Genomic DNA, 15445 nt, shown 5'->3' on the forward strand with positions numbered 1-15445 from the left:
CATTTCCTTGTACACGATGCCAGCCTTGTAAAGCAAGTTGTTGTTTGTGAAGCACGATCCGTACAGTAAACGAGTCGACTGTCTTTAGATATGCACGTAAATGAATCGTGCATGAATACGACTAAAAATTTGTGACAATATTCAGAGCGGAAAATACAGTCTCGGAATGGACTGAGTTGCTTTAAATTTGGAGAAGTCATCTTGAATCGCATGCGCGAAGATAACCGCCGATTAGAAGTGTGACGTGTTTTTTATATGCTGTTTATCAATTACTGATGATTGATCCATATGCGATTCGAAATGAGTGTCTAAGGATTCGTCAAAAGCTAGTGTGTGATAAATGTCCCGTGATAAATTTCAGACGACGACAACGACTGATTAACACTGGAAAAAAAAGAAGAGGATCACAGTGAAGTGTGCCGTTTGACAGCTGGCTATAAGTTTTCTTAGCGAAATTTATACCTATGAAACGATGGACGAACCTTCAGCGCAAAACTGCTGTTAAATAATAGACCTGAGGTCATATCGATGCGAAACGTGAAACTGCTGGCTCGCGTAATGTGGGTTTGAAATTTTGTGGAGTTTCAGTTTCGAGGTTATGTTTACGCTTCGCGACACTGTTTCCAGACTACCCCGTAATAACAAGAATATGCCGAAATCTAACATTAAGTATGAAATCGCTAACCAGGAACCCGATGTCCCCGACTACTTTTTACAGCACGATACGCAATTCAAAAATACACCGACAAAACACTTGTCCTTGTGGTGGGGAATCCTCCTTACATCCCTTCTCATTCTTTTATACTTTGTTCTCTCGGTAGGACTCAGCTTTTATCAACAATGGTTACTTAAGTCATGGGTAAGAGTGCCGATCAAACATAATTCCAAGTCGCACCTCAAAAGTTTCATCGGTTGAATTTATCGCCAATTATTCTTACAGGATTTTCATTACCCACTGGGCGTAGTTCTCTGTCACTTGTTTGTAAAGTTCCTACTTTCCGCGCTGGTGCGATGTGTCCTAGAGTGCAAAACTGGGCAGCGGAGGGTCAGATTATCTTGGCAGAATATGCTGATCTACGTTGCGCCACCAGGTATAGCGAGCGGCCATGATATTGGCTTTTCAAATTGGGCTCTGGAGCTACTCACCATGTCGGTGTAAGTATGATTTGTTTTTTAATAAAACACACACAATCACAGTTCAATTTTATAAAGAATTCATCTAACGCCTTCGCTGTATTTCAGGTACACAATGACTAAGTCAACGACGATCATTTTCATTCTTGGTTTTGCACTCCTATTCAAACTTGAAAGAAAGGTAAAGAAAAAAATTCCTACCATTTACTGGAAACTGATTGAATTCACTGCAGTAAAAATTCCACCTGATATTATTTTTCGCTCAAGAAGATTATTTTTTACAGTCATGGTCCTTGGTGGGAACCGTTGTGATGATATCAGGAGGTCTGGCAATGTTCACATATAAATCGGCAAAGCTCGATAGCCTTGGATTAGTTTTTGCTTTGCTAGCGTCATTCTCAAGCGGACTTCGTTGGACAATGGCGCAGCTTGTTATGCAAAAGTCCAAACTTGGCCTTGGAAATCCAATAGATATGATGTATCATATGCAACCTTGGATGTTTATATCTATAATACCCGTGGCATTATGGTTTGAGGGTATGAATCTTTGAAATTCACAACAGCATTATGACTGAGGTTTGAATAGGATTTGGATGATATCTGAAAATGAATGACTTTCGTACTTAATGATGACTTGAGAAATTTGAAATCCTGTTTATTAGTTCATTGAAGTGTATTCCCACAGGGACCACAATAAAAAATGGTTTGGTGAACACGAACTGGACCAACACTGGATCTGTGTTAGTAACCATTGCCGCTGTGCTTGGTGGAGCTATCATAGCATTTTGCATGGAACTCGCTGAGTACATGGTCGTTACACGTACCTCTAGCCTAACGCTATCTATATCTGGAATATTTAAGGTAGTTTTATTGGAAAAGTTTAAATGCTGCATAATAATGTCTATAGAGCCAACTAATGTTACTCATAACTCTTTATAAATTCACAGGAAATCTGCACGTTAGTCCTAGCGTTCGAGTGGAAAGGGGACGAAATGAGTAGCCTTAATTTCGTGGGCCTGCTGTTGTGCCTTGGCGGAATAATCCTTCATTCTTTTCAAAAATTTCGAATGACCAGAAAAGATACAATTGAAGATCTTGAGCTGGAGCATAACTCTATGTTAAATAACCGTACCAAATCCGATGATGGATTTGACACTAATTTACCGCTACTGTCAACACAGAAATCAACTTCGTTGACAAATTTACTCAACGAATTTTTCAGTTCGGATGAAGACGAAAATAAAAACGAGGAGAGCTCATCGCAGGTCCTCTTTAATATTTTACATCGCAGGGAACAGTGATTCGTATTGACGACGTAATAATGATAAGGCATATTATTACCAACTTTAAAAAGTGTGTTATATTGCCAAGACGTAAACTCCCAATCTAATCATTTTCAAATTCCAGCTAAATTCCAACTGTATTGGAATTTCTTAGTTAGATTTTTAGAATTGCAAATCATCTTTCTGCAATGGCTTAGTTCGTAGCTCATTTTTTTACTTTTAGATTCCATGTACACGAATGGAAATTACCGCTGTATATTTTTTACTGATAATTTTTAGCCTTTGAAAGGTTTTAATAAATTATTACTATACATATAATACTTTCCTACGCCTAGGAATTTGATATGTAATATCGTTTTGTATATTCAGACTGGATGGCATAAAATTAATGATTCATACCTGCTTGCCATTACACAGTAATGCACATTAATGACAAGTCAGTTAATTCGGGTCTGCCTTGCTGATTTCAAATACCCCACTGTATGATCTGTCTGTGCGTTAATAACGAGTCGCGAATTTTTCCAGTAATCACTTTATTACCTTTGTTAAAATTTTAATAACTACCGTAAAAAGACTGGATAAATTTCACGAACAAAGATCATTTACACTGTCATTTTTTACCCATGCCGCCACAGTGTCTAACATTTCACTCGAAATATATTCTATTTAAAAGAATGGTTTCCTATTTTATACCGTACGTAGAATATGAGTGTGATTTATTGATAAACAAAGTTTTTGAATAAAATGATATACATTATATTTCGTATAATGTTACAATATTAAAAAACATTCCAATGTAGCTATCACTAGCATGCATCACTAGGTGAACACAATGCGTATTGTTTGACGAAGCCCGCTCGTTTGTGACTAGATAATAAGGCCATAGAATAATAATGTCTTTCTGTTGCATTTACGATAACCAGTATTATTATGATTGGTTTATAATCAAGTGAGTGATACTTACGTGTATAATTCTATATAAATTATGTTCTTCAAGTTCTGATCAGGGCGATAGTGATAGATTCGCATTAATTGAAAATGTATTACATTAAAGTGGAACTAATCAATCCCAACTAAATTATTTCAACATCATACATTGATACATCACGGTAAAAAAGAACCGCGTCTCAACTTGCAATTTTTCAACAGAAGATAATAAATATTTTCTCAAGCTAAAATAGCATATCAGTGATTAGCAACGTACTTACAATAAAAACATTGCAACTCGATTGCTTCTAGAATGTCTAATACATTTTGATGCAGAGTTTTATAAAAAATAAGCATGCATATTTTTCCAATTGGAAGAAAATTTGAAAGAACTGGATCATGTACTGTCAATATTTAAAATTTATTATTACACGTTACCTATAACATTTGTGAATATGACTAAAAGAACATTCTCAACACGAACACATCTTTATTACGGAACGATCTGATGGCATTGATCTCTCGACTTTTAATAAGTATAATAATATAAGACAAATAAACTCCCAATAATAATGAAAACCCCTTTTGTTCTCAATGAGCACTTCCAATCAGCACAGATGGTTATTCGTTCTTTGTAAAACAATCGGAACGACCAGAACATTATCTCAAAATATGGTCATACATTTTCATACCCTTTGTATATACCTACAGTTAGATACACGAGTGAGTACCTTTTACTTCAAAATTCAGTTTCATTCTTACTTTTAACTGATGGGAAATTCAAACAAGTTTTAGAACGTGAATAAAATGTGCAGTAGTTTTATTCCAAACAGTAAATAATTTATATTACGTATTGAATAAAGTTTAAACTAAATATACTGAATTTGGAAAATGAAAATCCATACAAATATAGAAATAACAAAGTTTCTTTGAACGGGTAGAAAATATATAAAATTTATATCAGATATTTCACTGCTTATGTACACAAATTGGTACTGTAAGTTTCTCAGCGAATTCGTTTTTTTCTTTCCAATTACACAATGACGTTAATAATTACAGAAATATAAATTTTCTAATCGACAAAAAACTCCTATATGCGTATCGACATCAATTTGGCACTCAATAAATATACAGAGAAAGCCTCGTCACTTTTTTTTTGCACTAATTATAGCATCACGTATAAATTCATCAAATTTGGTTGTAATTTAATACATTAAGGAACTACAACTATCGTTTTGATTAACCGTTTTAAATTTCAGTATTACAGTTGAATAAATTCGGACTACTTAGGTATGGACGAGAAAGAAAATTTCTGCTCCTTTTCACCCGTTATTATTTGTTACGTAAAGACTGATCTACAATATACTAATTCCCTACAGTATTTTAACTCGAATAATTTGACTTTATCGTGTGAGTAGCATAACGACACACTAATTTATAAATATATCAAATTAAAATATGACTACAAAAACGGAGACACTTCAGTCAAACATGAAAGTTGAGAAATTAAATACATCAATTTTATCATTAATTCAATTTTCTCCCTCTCAATAGAGTTATTTATAAATTGTTAAACTTCAGTACTACACGATCGTTCAGATGAAAAATCTTGTGAAAAAAAATTCGATCGTGATGCACGAAAAATATTGTTTAACAGTTATCTGCGCCTTGTTATATGATGGGTACCTATTTTTTCTCTTGTGTCAAAAATCACTCGTCATCTTTTAATGATTTTATAGAAATCGGCATTCCGATCTCGGAGTATTTGTGATGTCTAACAAAACTTTTTAAAATGCCATACCAGGCATTATTATCATTACTATTGCTACTATTTTTTTCGTCAGTAAAACAATGACGTAATAAATAATGTATAGAACTAATCATGGCTTCAACCTTAGAAAATATTAAAATAAATTGATAAATAATTGCCTATGTGAAAATTCTATCAAATAAATATAATATCACTACAAATTTTTTATCGCCTATTTAGCTTGTCTCATTTGATTAGTCTTCTTAGATTTGGCTTCGATTTTATCCTCCAATTTATGTATGAGATCATCCAACTCCGCCTGAAAATTAAATATTCAAAAAATATACGAGACCCATTACAGGAACTTGATTTTAATTCATTGTTACGGATTTCATATGTCATACCTCACTATATGTGTACATAAGCGTAGAGTGTTTCAGAAGCTGTTTTTTCCTCGTAAGTATCTGACAAGCATGTGGAAGACAATAGACACAATCGTCCTGCAAGTTGCTCACTAGTGAAACGAACAGATTGGCACGACAGGTTTCGCACTCAAAGTCACTGTCGTCTTCCTTAACTTTTTTTCCTCTTCTTCGCTTTCCACTATCAGGTAAGGGTAGCCTCTCAGTATTCGTTAGACCGGCATTTCCCAGTAGTCTACGATATTCTAATTCTCTCTCCCGAATATTCATCACAGTTGGTAATATCTACAATAATAAGTGAGGAAGTAATAATTACTACTTGATATTCATTTCAAATACGATTACTTTTGACAAAAAATTCTTACCTGTTTAAGTACATCGACATGGGATCTAGTATCATTAATAATACTGAACAACAGTCTTTCAAATGAAAATATTGATGGCTCACAGCTCTCCTGTATATCCTATAAGAATTACCAACCACTGTGAAATACGACACAAATAGTAGGTGAAAAAATAAAAGATACGGATTTTCAATTCTGAATAGTTACCTTGAATACTTGTTCCGCAGTAACGAGCCAGGACGATTGTGCAAAGTATACACTTTCAGAAACAACATACCCAGTGCATATACTAGAGGTGAAGGCTTTAGGAAATACAATAATGAACTGTCCGGGCTCTTGCACTGTCTGGCATAGGGGAACACCATTTTTCACAAGCAATTCTGGTGGGACCATGGCCGTGTCCGACGGTAACCAGATCGTTTTATTCTTGCAATATCGTGGTACCATTTTAGCCAAAGCATCTCTAAAGTTGTCACTGTGCTCATCAGGAATCCCATACCAAATTTTTTTAGCCCCTGTATGCAAATATTCTATCCACGGCAGACCGTGAGGATCTCTGTACCAGCAACATGCACTGAACAGCATTCCAACATGTAGCGTTGGCACAGTAACACCTAGTAACGTATTGCCAATATAAAAAATAAAGTACAATGTAAGCTATTTTTACCCTCAAGTTACTTGAGTACAAAAAATATATGCCGTACCCATTAAGGGCCCCAATGCTCTGAGTACCGAACCAGCATTATTAGTCAATACTTTAAGATTCCAAGGATGTCTAGCAAACGGACTGTTTTTAGCAACAGAAAACCCAAAACCCCGACCGCTCGAGTCAATACTGGCTGCGTGAACACAAACGTGTCGTTTCCTCTCTGCAACATGTTTCCAAAATGCTGCTTCAACTTCATTTGCTGCTGCACCCTCGGCTTCACCAGATGGTGGTTGACTCTCACCGAACCACATACGTTGTGTATTTCGTGCGATGCGGTAGAATGCATTTAATGGCATATTTCTCCCCTTTGAAAAGAATAGTTTAAAGATTTTCAATTCCGAACTGTGCATTCATAATTGTTCAAATCATAGAATATTTATTTGAGATTAAATTTCATATTTGAATAATGATTTATCAGAACAGTCTGACTTACTTTGACAATACATTCCTCAGTTTCATCAGAACTATCCTCATCGTCGTCTTCAGCGTCATTATCACTAGAAGGTGCAGTCTGTGTTTGCAAGGCCTTGCTCTCACGCTTGGCCCAATCAGTTTCTACTTCATCGAACAGTTTTTCTCTCTCCTCTGAAAAAATTCCGTATGAAAAATATAAGACCAATACAACAATGTCGATTGCCAGCTTGCATGGAGCCTTATCAGCACCCGAAGAAACCGCTTTCAGTTCAATCTTACAAAGGTAACTATAAGGGAATTATTAAGTGTTGAAATTACCCGGCGAAAGCGTGTCATACGGCAATAAATATTTACAGTAGATATCATCCAACTTAGTAACTCGGTCCTGAGCAGATTTTGGAATTTTCATCCCGTCAGCCACCTTCTGCCATTTTTTTTTCTCAATCACCTCCTTCAAGCCACCTAGACTCTGCACCGTTTGATACAAGTGTGGTAAATCTACCTCCATACCACCAATCTAAGAAAATTACATTTATTGTAGATTCTTAAGCTTGAGGTAAGTTAAAGGATATTTACAAACTACTCAAACTATGTATATGTAATGTAGTGTTTAAAGACCGACGAAAAAACAAATTATAAGTAGAATTGTAATCCACACAAACCCAGGGAGGATGAGTGAGAGTGATACTCTGTGTTGCCAAATATTTTTTAATAGCCATCATTTCCTTAACATTGGGTCCCCACCGATGCAACATCCGATGAACGTATTGATTATAAGCTGTAAAACGCATGTCATCCGATACTTTACATTCAGGCTGCAATAAATAAGAGAAAACATTAAAAGGAGTGAAAGCGCTACATCTATAGAATGAATAATTAACAGAAAAGTTTTTAATTTAGTGCTCTACTCACTTTAAAGTTTACCGGTGGAACTACACGACAGATTCCAAACTTCTCAGCAATAGGGCGTATTTTATCAATGTACTCCAATGGGTCTTGAAAATCTTTCTCGGTTGGATGAAACGTAGGAGCTTCGACAAGACGAGCCTCTTCATCCGCATTTTTTGGGCTTGGAAAGGTAGTCGGATTGCTAGGTGAACAGAACTCTGATGTTTTTGGTTTAGACTTGGATTGAGATCTGGACATAAAATTACAAATGCATAATAAATGTTGATAGTCCAGTATACAACATCCTCATCTCAACAGTGAAATGCTTACCGTTTACCGCTTTTCACGGAATCTATAGATGTTTTTCTTTCTCTAGAGGCTTTAGGAGACTTTTGAACTTTGTCCGGTACTAAGCTAGTTCCTGTTGCAGTAGAAACATTTTGATGCTGTGTTGTTTGCGTTAGTGTAAAACTTTTGTTGGATAAGGGATGCTGAAAGTTAGACGTAGATGGTGTAGGTACTACACTCGTTGAAGTTGACGGAGCAGGATTGTCAAGTCCAGAAGTTGATGAATTCTGCGGTACACGAGCTGTTGGCTGAACCGTACCTACGGGTGGACATCGAGCTACTGTAGAAGGTGGTTTAGTAATTAGTTTCGCTCTTAGTAAAACGCGTTGGTTTGGACCAGTTGGACCCTCGGTGCCAAGTTTGACAGCAACGCCTTGAATCAATTGTTGACCCTGCACCAAATTTGGACCATTCCTGGTAACAGCTTGTAAGGGTATATAAAATAATTGACCCCCATCATTGTCATCTTCATTATCATTGTTACCATCCGTCTGAGTTGATATTTCAGTACTTTTCAAGATCGATTCGTCTGTCGTAGTGGTTTGCGGCTCTTGCGATTGCTCATCAAGATTCACTTGCACAGCTATAGAAGTACTGCAGCCAACGTTACTCCAGCTTGTAGTCAGTTTGTCGATTGGCAAAACCTGCATCGTTGCTAGATCGGCAAAAATCTTTGGGAGTTCGAATTGATTTGCCTTCGGAGTATCAGCAGAAGCAGAATCCTGGTTCTGAACATTCTGTGTCTCTTCCTCAGTTTTTGCGGCCTCCTCTTCGGACATCAAAGGCACACTATCTGGTTTGTTGTCAGTGTCCTTAAGCCTCCGCCGAAACGGTGTACTGATTGGAGTTTCATTGTCACTTTCAAATGCATATACGCTACTTTCGTTCTCTGGAGAAAAGGCATTTGCACTCGGAGTGATATCTTTACGTTCTTTTACCTTGGGCAAAAAAGGTTTTCGCGGCTGAAAGGATTTTTTGTCTGGCGATTTCTTATCCGGCGAACCATCGATAGAGTTATGATCAGATTTAGAAACAGCATCACTGTCCTCGCCGAAGGATGAATCTTTGCTAGTTTTCATGTTTCTTCCTTTAATAATTTCTTTTATATCGGCATTTATTCTATTACGATTTGTTGGTATTCCTTGTTGCTTAGGTGGAGAATGTTGTACGTGAACATTTAATATTGGTGGAATTTTATTCTGAACTACGTTGTTATACTTGTAATTATTTTTTTCAGTTGTTTTTGAAAAACTTATATTGACTGGCCGAACTAAGTGCTGAATTCTAGTAGATATAGATATATGGCTGACGTCATTCTTTACTTTCACCGTATCTTCAAATTTAAAACCAGAAACGTTTTCCATTTCTGCTTTACTCTCTTCTTTTGCCATGGAACTTTCATTTAACCATTTCTCAATCTGTTCAGTAGACATGTTCACTCTTTCTTTTCGTACCAGAGACGATGACCGAGGCATGTCAATTATATTAACAGTAGAATCGCTTGGATTATGATTATAAATTTCGTGTACATTCATTGACACTACAGGTATAACTGGTGGTGCTGATTTGATCTCCGATAAACTCAAGTCTTCAGGAATAGGTTTGGTTGATGACTCATTTACATTTATAGTCACAGGTAAAGAATCGCTTGTTTCTACATCAGAAGAAGGCTTATTTTTTATATTCATTGCATCCGTTTCGGGCAAGCCATGTGTTTTAAGCACATCTAATTTCCTGCTGTCCTCCTCAGATGCAAGCAGATTAGCCTTAACATGAGTGTGACACGAGTTTAAGACCTTTGATATGGCTTTATTAGAAAACCCTCGAAAAGATTCTTCATCGTCTGATATTTTTGAAGTGTCATATTTGTCATCAACATTTGGAGGAGGTGTATTTTCGGACTTTGCTTTATCAACTTTCACAGACTTGATCGGCTCATTTTTCTTTTTCTTTTTCATCATTTTATCAAGCAGCATTCCTAAAGTTTCTTCATCCGATTCAGAGTTGTCACTTTTACTCTTAGATTTGTTTGATTTTTGTTTAGGTACGCTAGTCTTCACAAGGCTTTCCTTTAATCTTCCAGAATTTTGATCCCGCTTTCTTTTCACCATCACTTTTTCTTTTTCAGTTTTCGTACTTTTTTCTGACTGCAATTTAGAGGGCACGTTTCTCGGCGATGATCTGAGGCTTCTGCTCGTTGACTCAGCTAACTTTCCAAGACTTCTCCTCGTCACAGGTTTAATATTCTCAGATTGCACTGAACATGCCGAATCGTCTTCGCTGTCCAACTCGCAATACTTTTGTATTTTTAACGGCCGCTTATTCTTTACCATGCTCCTGTCAACTTTATCTTTGGAAAACCGAGTGCTGCTTCCCCTGCTATTCTCAGATTTGGCATCTTTGTTACTGTTTAGTTTCGAAGTCTGTTTTACTTTAGCTCGTATTTCACTTTCCCTCTGCGCTATTCTTCTGGCATTTGGCAGTTCGGGAAAACTATCGACCGATAAATTATCTTCATTATCTAAATCCGGACTGACTAATTTCCTACCAAGAATTTCCATATACACCGCAGCTGCTTCTTTGGTCTTTCTAGATGGGCGTCTCGATAGAACCTGAGCCTGTATTGTTTCTCGGTGAGATCTAGTTATTCTTCTCGTTTCTGACTTGCTTCTTGTGCAAACTTTTTTTGCATGTCTGGTCTGCCGTTTTGAACGTAGCATCGCTCTAATAGTTGGTGAATTATCGTCCGAAGACACGTCGGTATTTGAAGAATCATTACATCTCTCTCTGACAAGTGATCTCTTTTTTGCTTTGGGCAACTCTACTTTTCCTTTTATGATTCCAACATTTTTACTTTTATTAGCAATGGCGCTACTCCGTAGACAGTGTCTCTTTGTTTCAACCTTGGGTAGAAACTTTTTGGGTGGAACGATACTTGCTGTTTTCATTTTGGCTCTATCGGTAGATGACCGAGTTCTCATTATGCATGTAGGTTTAAATTTGTTCTTTATCCTTTGCTTTGCCAGACGCTGTTCTTGGTACTTTTTCTTCAATGCCTCAACGGCAGATGCTGCCATTTTACTTGTTTTAAACTTTGTCATATTTTTCTCACTTGTAGTTATTTTTTTATCGGTGGAAATACTACTGCCTTTCCCATTTGATTTCTGTGTACTGGTAGTTGATTTAGGTGTTTCTGTTCCAGATGTTGAAGTTGGTGGTATAGGCTTTTTAACAACGCTAATCGAAGATTTTTGGCCCTGCTTTACTTTCCGACTTCCAACATTGAAAAAATCTAAACTGGGAGGCAGCATTGGCGTACCTAAAAGTAAAAATTATATTACCTTACATTACTGTAATGTAATTCAGCAGATTTATATATTACTGTTATTTAATGTTGAGTAAATAAATAGAATATCAATTTCAATTCATATAAGATAACATGTTGTTAGATTTATGTATTGGATGTATATATATATATCTTTATACATGTCAAGATAAATGAATGACTTTTTAAAAACATGTATTGACCTCGGAAGCATAAGAATGTTAAGAAGTCTTCAGTGTTCGGACGCCCATGAGTTATCAATTCTGTAATAACTGCAGGCTTGGCCTTTTCCTTTTCCTTGATAGAAGATTGCGTGGAACCAAATATAGTCGCTACACCCTGGGCAAATTTTCTTTGCGCGTGGACTTTGGTCCTAAAATAAATGATGAATAGTATATGCACAAAGGTATAAAAAAACATAGAATCTGTTACTTTGATTATGAGTATAGTTCATGGTTCATTATTTTGCACATGCAATAAATAAAAAAGAGAATGTTGATGTTCAAAATATGGTTGTGCAAAACAATGAGATCCCAATCAAAACTTCAGCTGTTCTTGAGACATGTGACAAAACAAAAAGACAAGAAAAGTAAGAATAATAACTGCTGAAGACCCAAACAATGCTTCTCTTGAACTACAATAAGTAGAAGGCTGAAAAATCAATACATTAATGAACCCTGTGAAATTGTTGAATAATGAAAGCCTGTGATAATCAATACTCTTAGAGAGTGGCAATTACGTGTTATGCAAATAACGTATTTGTAGGCTAATTTCATGGGAGTTTCATTAGCATCTTTTGAAAATGAATACTAATGTCTATTGGGTTTCAAGGGATCATCCCTATTCTGTAACAATTATTTATAGGTGCTGAAATCAATGTGTAGCTGTCAGCTGCGACGTGAGTTGATTTAAATACGTGCAAATAGATCATTTTACCTTTTCGGAGATTCTGAAAGAGGGTCCATGAGGTCAACAAGATCACCTTCCCTTCTCTTCCTTTTGTCATTTCTACTAAGGACCATTTTCGTGTCACAGTGATTGAGTAAATTTTTTACTATGTTTAGCGCACTAGATTAGGTTTATTTATTGGTAAAGTTGGGCACAACGTCGAAACTTAATTAATTATTATTTTATTAACTAGATTAGCATAATCAATCATAAAGATATTTATCAGCAAAAATCAAACTAGCTGTAATTTGTGTGCAGTGGTGGACGATGGGAATGGCCAACAGCCCCCGGTTGGAAAACCGATACTTGGGGCCGCTTTATATGTTTTATACTCTTTAAACCACTCGGTATTCCCATCTGCTTTCCGCAATTCTATCAACATCATAAATGTGTATATACACCGTGATTACGACGGGGACTACTTCTTTTTTTAATGGATTTTATATCTTGAAGAGAACATAACTGTTTATTCTTCGTATCACAGCAGACAATCGTGAACTTTAAATCACTGAATCACAAGTGCAATTACTAGTCCCGGTACACAAACTGTGGTTGCTAAATTTACTAGAGTGACGATAGAGGTTGTCTCCATACTCGGAACAGCAACATCGAAAAACGGGCTCTAGTGGCTGTTTGAAAGAGCTGGTTATGCAGTTATGACGTCATGACCGGCACTTCCGGACAATTCAAGAGTTAGATTGTAAATTAAGTCGCGAAAATGTAATGGAACGTAACAATCAGTACTTTAGGTTGCCATTATCAATTAATTGCTAAAGTACAACAGGCAAACGTGAAACAACCGCATTACAGGATAATAGTTAAAATGATATGTGACGGACGCAACAAAAAAATGCCACGCATCGTAACTGAATTAGTTAAGTCAATGGGTATGGTTCAATTTTTTTTCCAACACTTTAGAAAACCAGGACTGTAAATGAAAGTGTGAACTCTTCATAGACTAATCGGACTTCAAGAATTCCTAAAAAGGTGTTTGATTCGTTATTAAACCAGCTGCTAATATACTGCAAAATAATGTGGGAAAATTCAACTTTTTATTCACCTTAATCTAGGTTACATAAAATAGTAACAACAAAATATCGTATCCTGCAGAGGTGCGTTGAGCTTGTAGGCAAGCTGGAATTGGAATTATACTTACTAACTAAGACAATGACTATCTGATAGAATATTTTTCATAAACTGCTTAAGATAATGTATACTGCACTTCTGTGTCCCGTTATAATAATAAGAATTTTTATGCAATAATTGATAAAACTTTTGCATTTTGTCTTTCACATACTTTTGTACTACTTGGTAACTCGTTGAATTACTAAACACTGACACCCAAACACTTGTACAGAATTCAGATACACTGAATAAACGAATAAAAATTGGTTGGTAAAAATTGCTTTTCCCTACCTTTCCGAAAAGACAGTGCAAATTTCATGTATTTTGGCCGTAATTCTAGATCCATTATTGACGATGATTGGCCTTGCTTCTTCTGCGATATTTGAACCGTAAAATTTTTTGTCTGGAATTGAAGTGTACAACACTACTGAGGCTAGTTGGACCCCGAGGAACGCAGTAGATGCACCAAAAACACCTTTGGACCAACAGCTGAGAAATGACGAAGGAAATCTTTGGTTCTTTGGCTTTTACTTTCCATCTGTTGATCGCAGCATATTGGGACTACTCTTGATCGATTTCTCGCGTAAAATTATGTCGAAACAGTGCATAAAAGAATTAATTCCAGCACTTTTCAAAATCGCCCAAATATTCGCCAAAAATGCGAAGGGGTTAGCCTTACTTTTTTTTCATTTTCGGAGCCAAAAATTTTTGGTCCCAGATTCGATTTGTACGACCATTTTCTGAATAATTGGACCCCCAGGAACTCGGAAAAAGCAGCGAAAAGAGCGTAGGACCAACGGCAGAGAAATTACGAAGGAAAGAGCACCAGCTGAAAAATGTCAAAAACACAGGTTCTGGTTTTTTGGCTGTAACTTTTGATTCGTTGCTCGCAGCGTATTGAGACTGCGCCCAATCGATTCCTCTCGCAAAATCATGTCGGAATATTGCATCAAAGAATTAATTTCAGCACTTTTCAAAATCGCCCAAATTTTCGCCAAAAATGCAAAGGGGTTAGCCTTACTTTTTTTTCATTTTCGGAGCCAAAAATTTTTGGTCTCAGATTCGATTTGTACGACCATTTTCTGACTAATTGGACCCCCAGGAACTCAGAAAACGCAGCGAAAAGAGCGTAGGACCAACGGCAGAGAAATTACGAAGGAAAGAGCACCAGCTGAAAAATGTCAAACACACAGGTTCTCGTTTTTTGGCTGTAACTTTTGATTCGTTGCTCGCAGCGTATTGAGACTGCGCCCAATCGATTCCTCTCGCAAAATTATGTCGGAATATTACATCAAAGAATTAATTTCAGCACTTTTCAAAATCGCCCAAATTTTCGCCAAAAATGCAAAGGGGTTAGCCTTACTTTTTTTTCATTTTCGGAGCCAAAAATTTTTGGTCCCAGATTCGATTTGTACGACCATTTTCTGAATAATTGGACCCCCAGGAACTCGGAAAAAGCAGCGAAAAGAGCGTAGGACCAACGGCAGAGAAATTACGAAGGAAAGAGCACCAGCTGAAAAATGTCAAAAACACAGGTTCTGGTTTTTTGGCTGTAACTTTTGATTCGTTGCTCGCAGCGTATTGAGACTGCGCCCAATCGATTCCTCTCGCAAAATCATGTCGGAATATTGCATCAAAGAATTAATTTCAGCACTTTTCAAAATCGCCCAAATTTTCGCCAAAAATGCAAAGGGGTTAGCCTTACTTTTTTTTCATTTTCGGAGCCAAAAATTTTTGGTCCCAGATTCGATTTGTACGACCATTTTCTGAATAATTGGACCCCCAGGAACTCGGAAAAAGCAGCGAAAAGAGCGTAGGACCAACGGCA

General features: G+C 36.7%; 2 protein-coding genes across 2 annotated transcripts; one reads left to right on the top strand and one right to left on the bottom strand.

The window, feature by feature from the left end:
• Window position 1: 1 nt before the first annotated feature.
• LOC107224687 (solute carrier family 35 member C2) lies at window positions 2-4951 on the top strand. The gene is made up of 6 exons (XM_015664854.2): window positions 2-859; window positions 941-1155; window positions 1243-1315; window positions 1419-1671; window positions 1820-1995; window positions 2082-4951. Exons 1-6 carry the CDS (start codon window positions 599-601, stop codon window positions 2433-2435), a joined length of 1332 nt encoding a protein of 443 aa, XP_015520340.1. The 5' UTR covers window positions 2-598; the 3' UTR covers window positions 2436-4951.
• Window positions 2363-13011, bottom strand: LOC107224464 (protein Jumonji). The gene is made up of 12 exons (XM_015664529.2): window positions 12481-13011; window positions 11748-11917; window positions 8202-11538; window positions 7896-8121; window positions 7646-7798; window positions 7302-7500; window positions 7003-7154; window positions 6565-6874; window positions 6068-6474; window positions 5882-5980; window positions 5499-5801; window positions 2363-5413 (listed from the first exon to the last, which is right to left on the bottom strand). Exons 1-12 carry the CDS (start codon window positions 12564-12566, stop codon window positions 5327-5329), a joined length of 5529 nt encoding a protein of 1842 aa, XP_015520015.1. The 5' UTR covers window positions 12567-13011; the 3' UTR covers window positions 2363-5326.
• Between the last annotated feature and the right edge of the window lie 2434 nt (window positions 13012-15445).

This window comes from Neodiprion lecontei, chromosome 2, assembly GCF_021901455.1.
Source record: "Neodiprion lecontei isolate iyNeoLeco1 chromosome 2, iyNeoLeco1.1, whole genome shotgun sequence".
In the NCBI taxonomy this organism is placed as follows: Eukaryota; Metazoa; Arthropoda; class Insecta; order Hymenoptera; family Diprionidae; genus Neodiprion; species Neodiprion lecontei.

Coding starts and splice junctions, on each gene's coding strand:
- LOC107224687 (XM_015664854.2), top strand. CDS start 599: ATGTTTACGCTTCGCGACACTGTTTCCAGACTACCCCGTAATAACAAG. Junction 1,156..1,242: donor GAGCTACTCACCATGTCGGT/GTAAGTATGATT, acceptor GCTGTATTTCAG/GTACACAATGACTAAGTCAA. Junction 1,672..1,819: donor CGTGGCATTATGGTTTGAGG/GTATGAATCTTT, acceptor GTATTCCCACAG/GGACCACAATAAAAAATGGT.
- LOC107224464 (XM_015664529.2), bottom strand. CDS start 12,566: ATGGTCCTTAGTAGAAATGACAAAAGGAAGAGAAGGGAAGGTGATCTT. Junction 8,122..8,201: donor TCCGTGAAAAGCGGTAAACG/GTAAGCATTTCA, acceptor TTTTATGTCCAG/ATCTCAATCCAAGTCTAAAC. Junction 6,475..6,564: donor AGCATTGGGGCCCTTAATGG/GTACGGCATATA, acceptor ATACGTTACTAG/GTGTTACTGTGCCAACGCTA.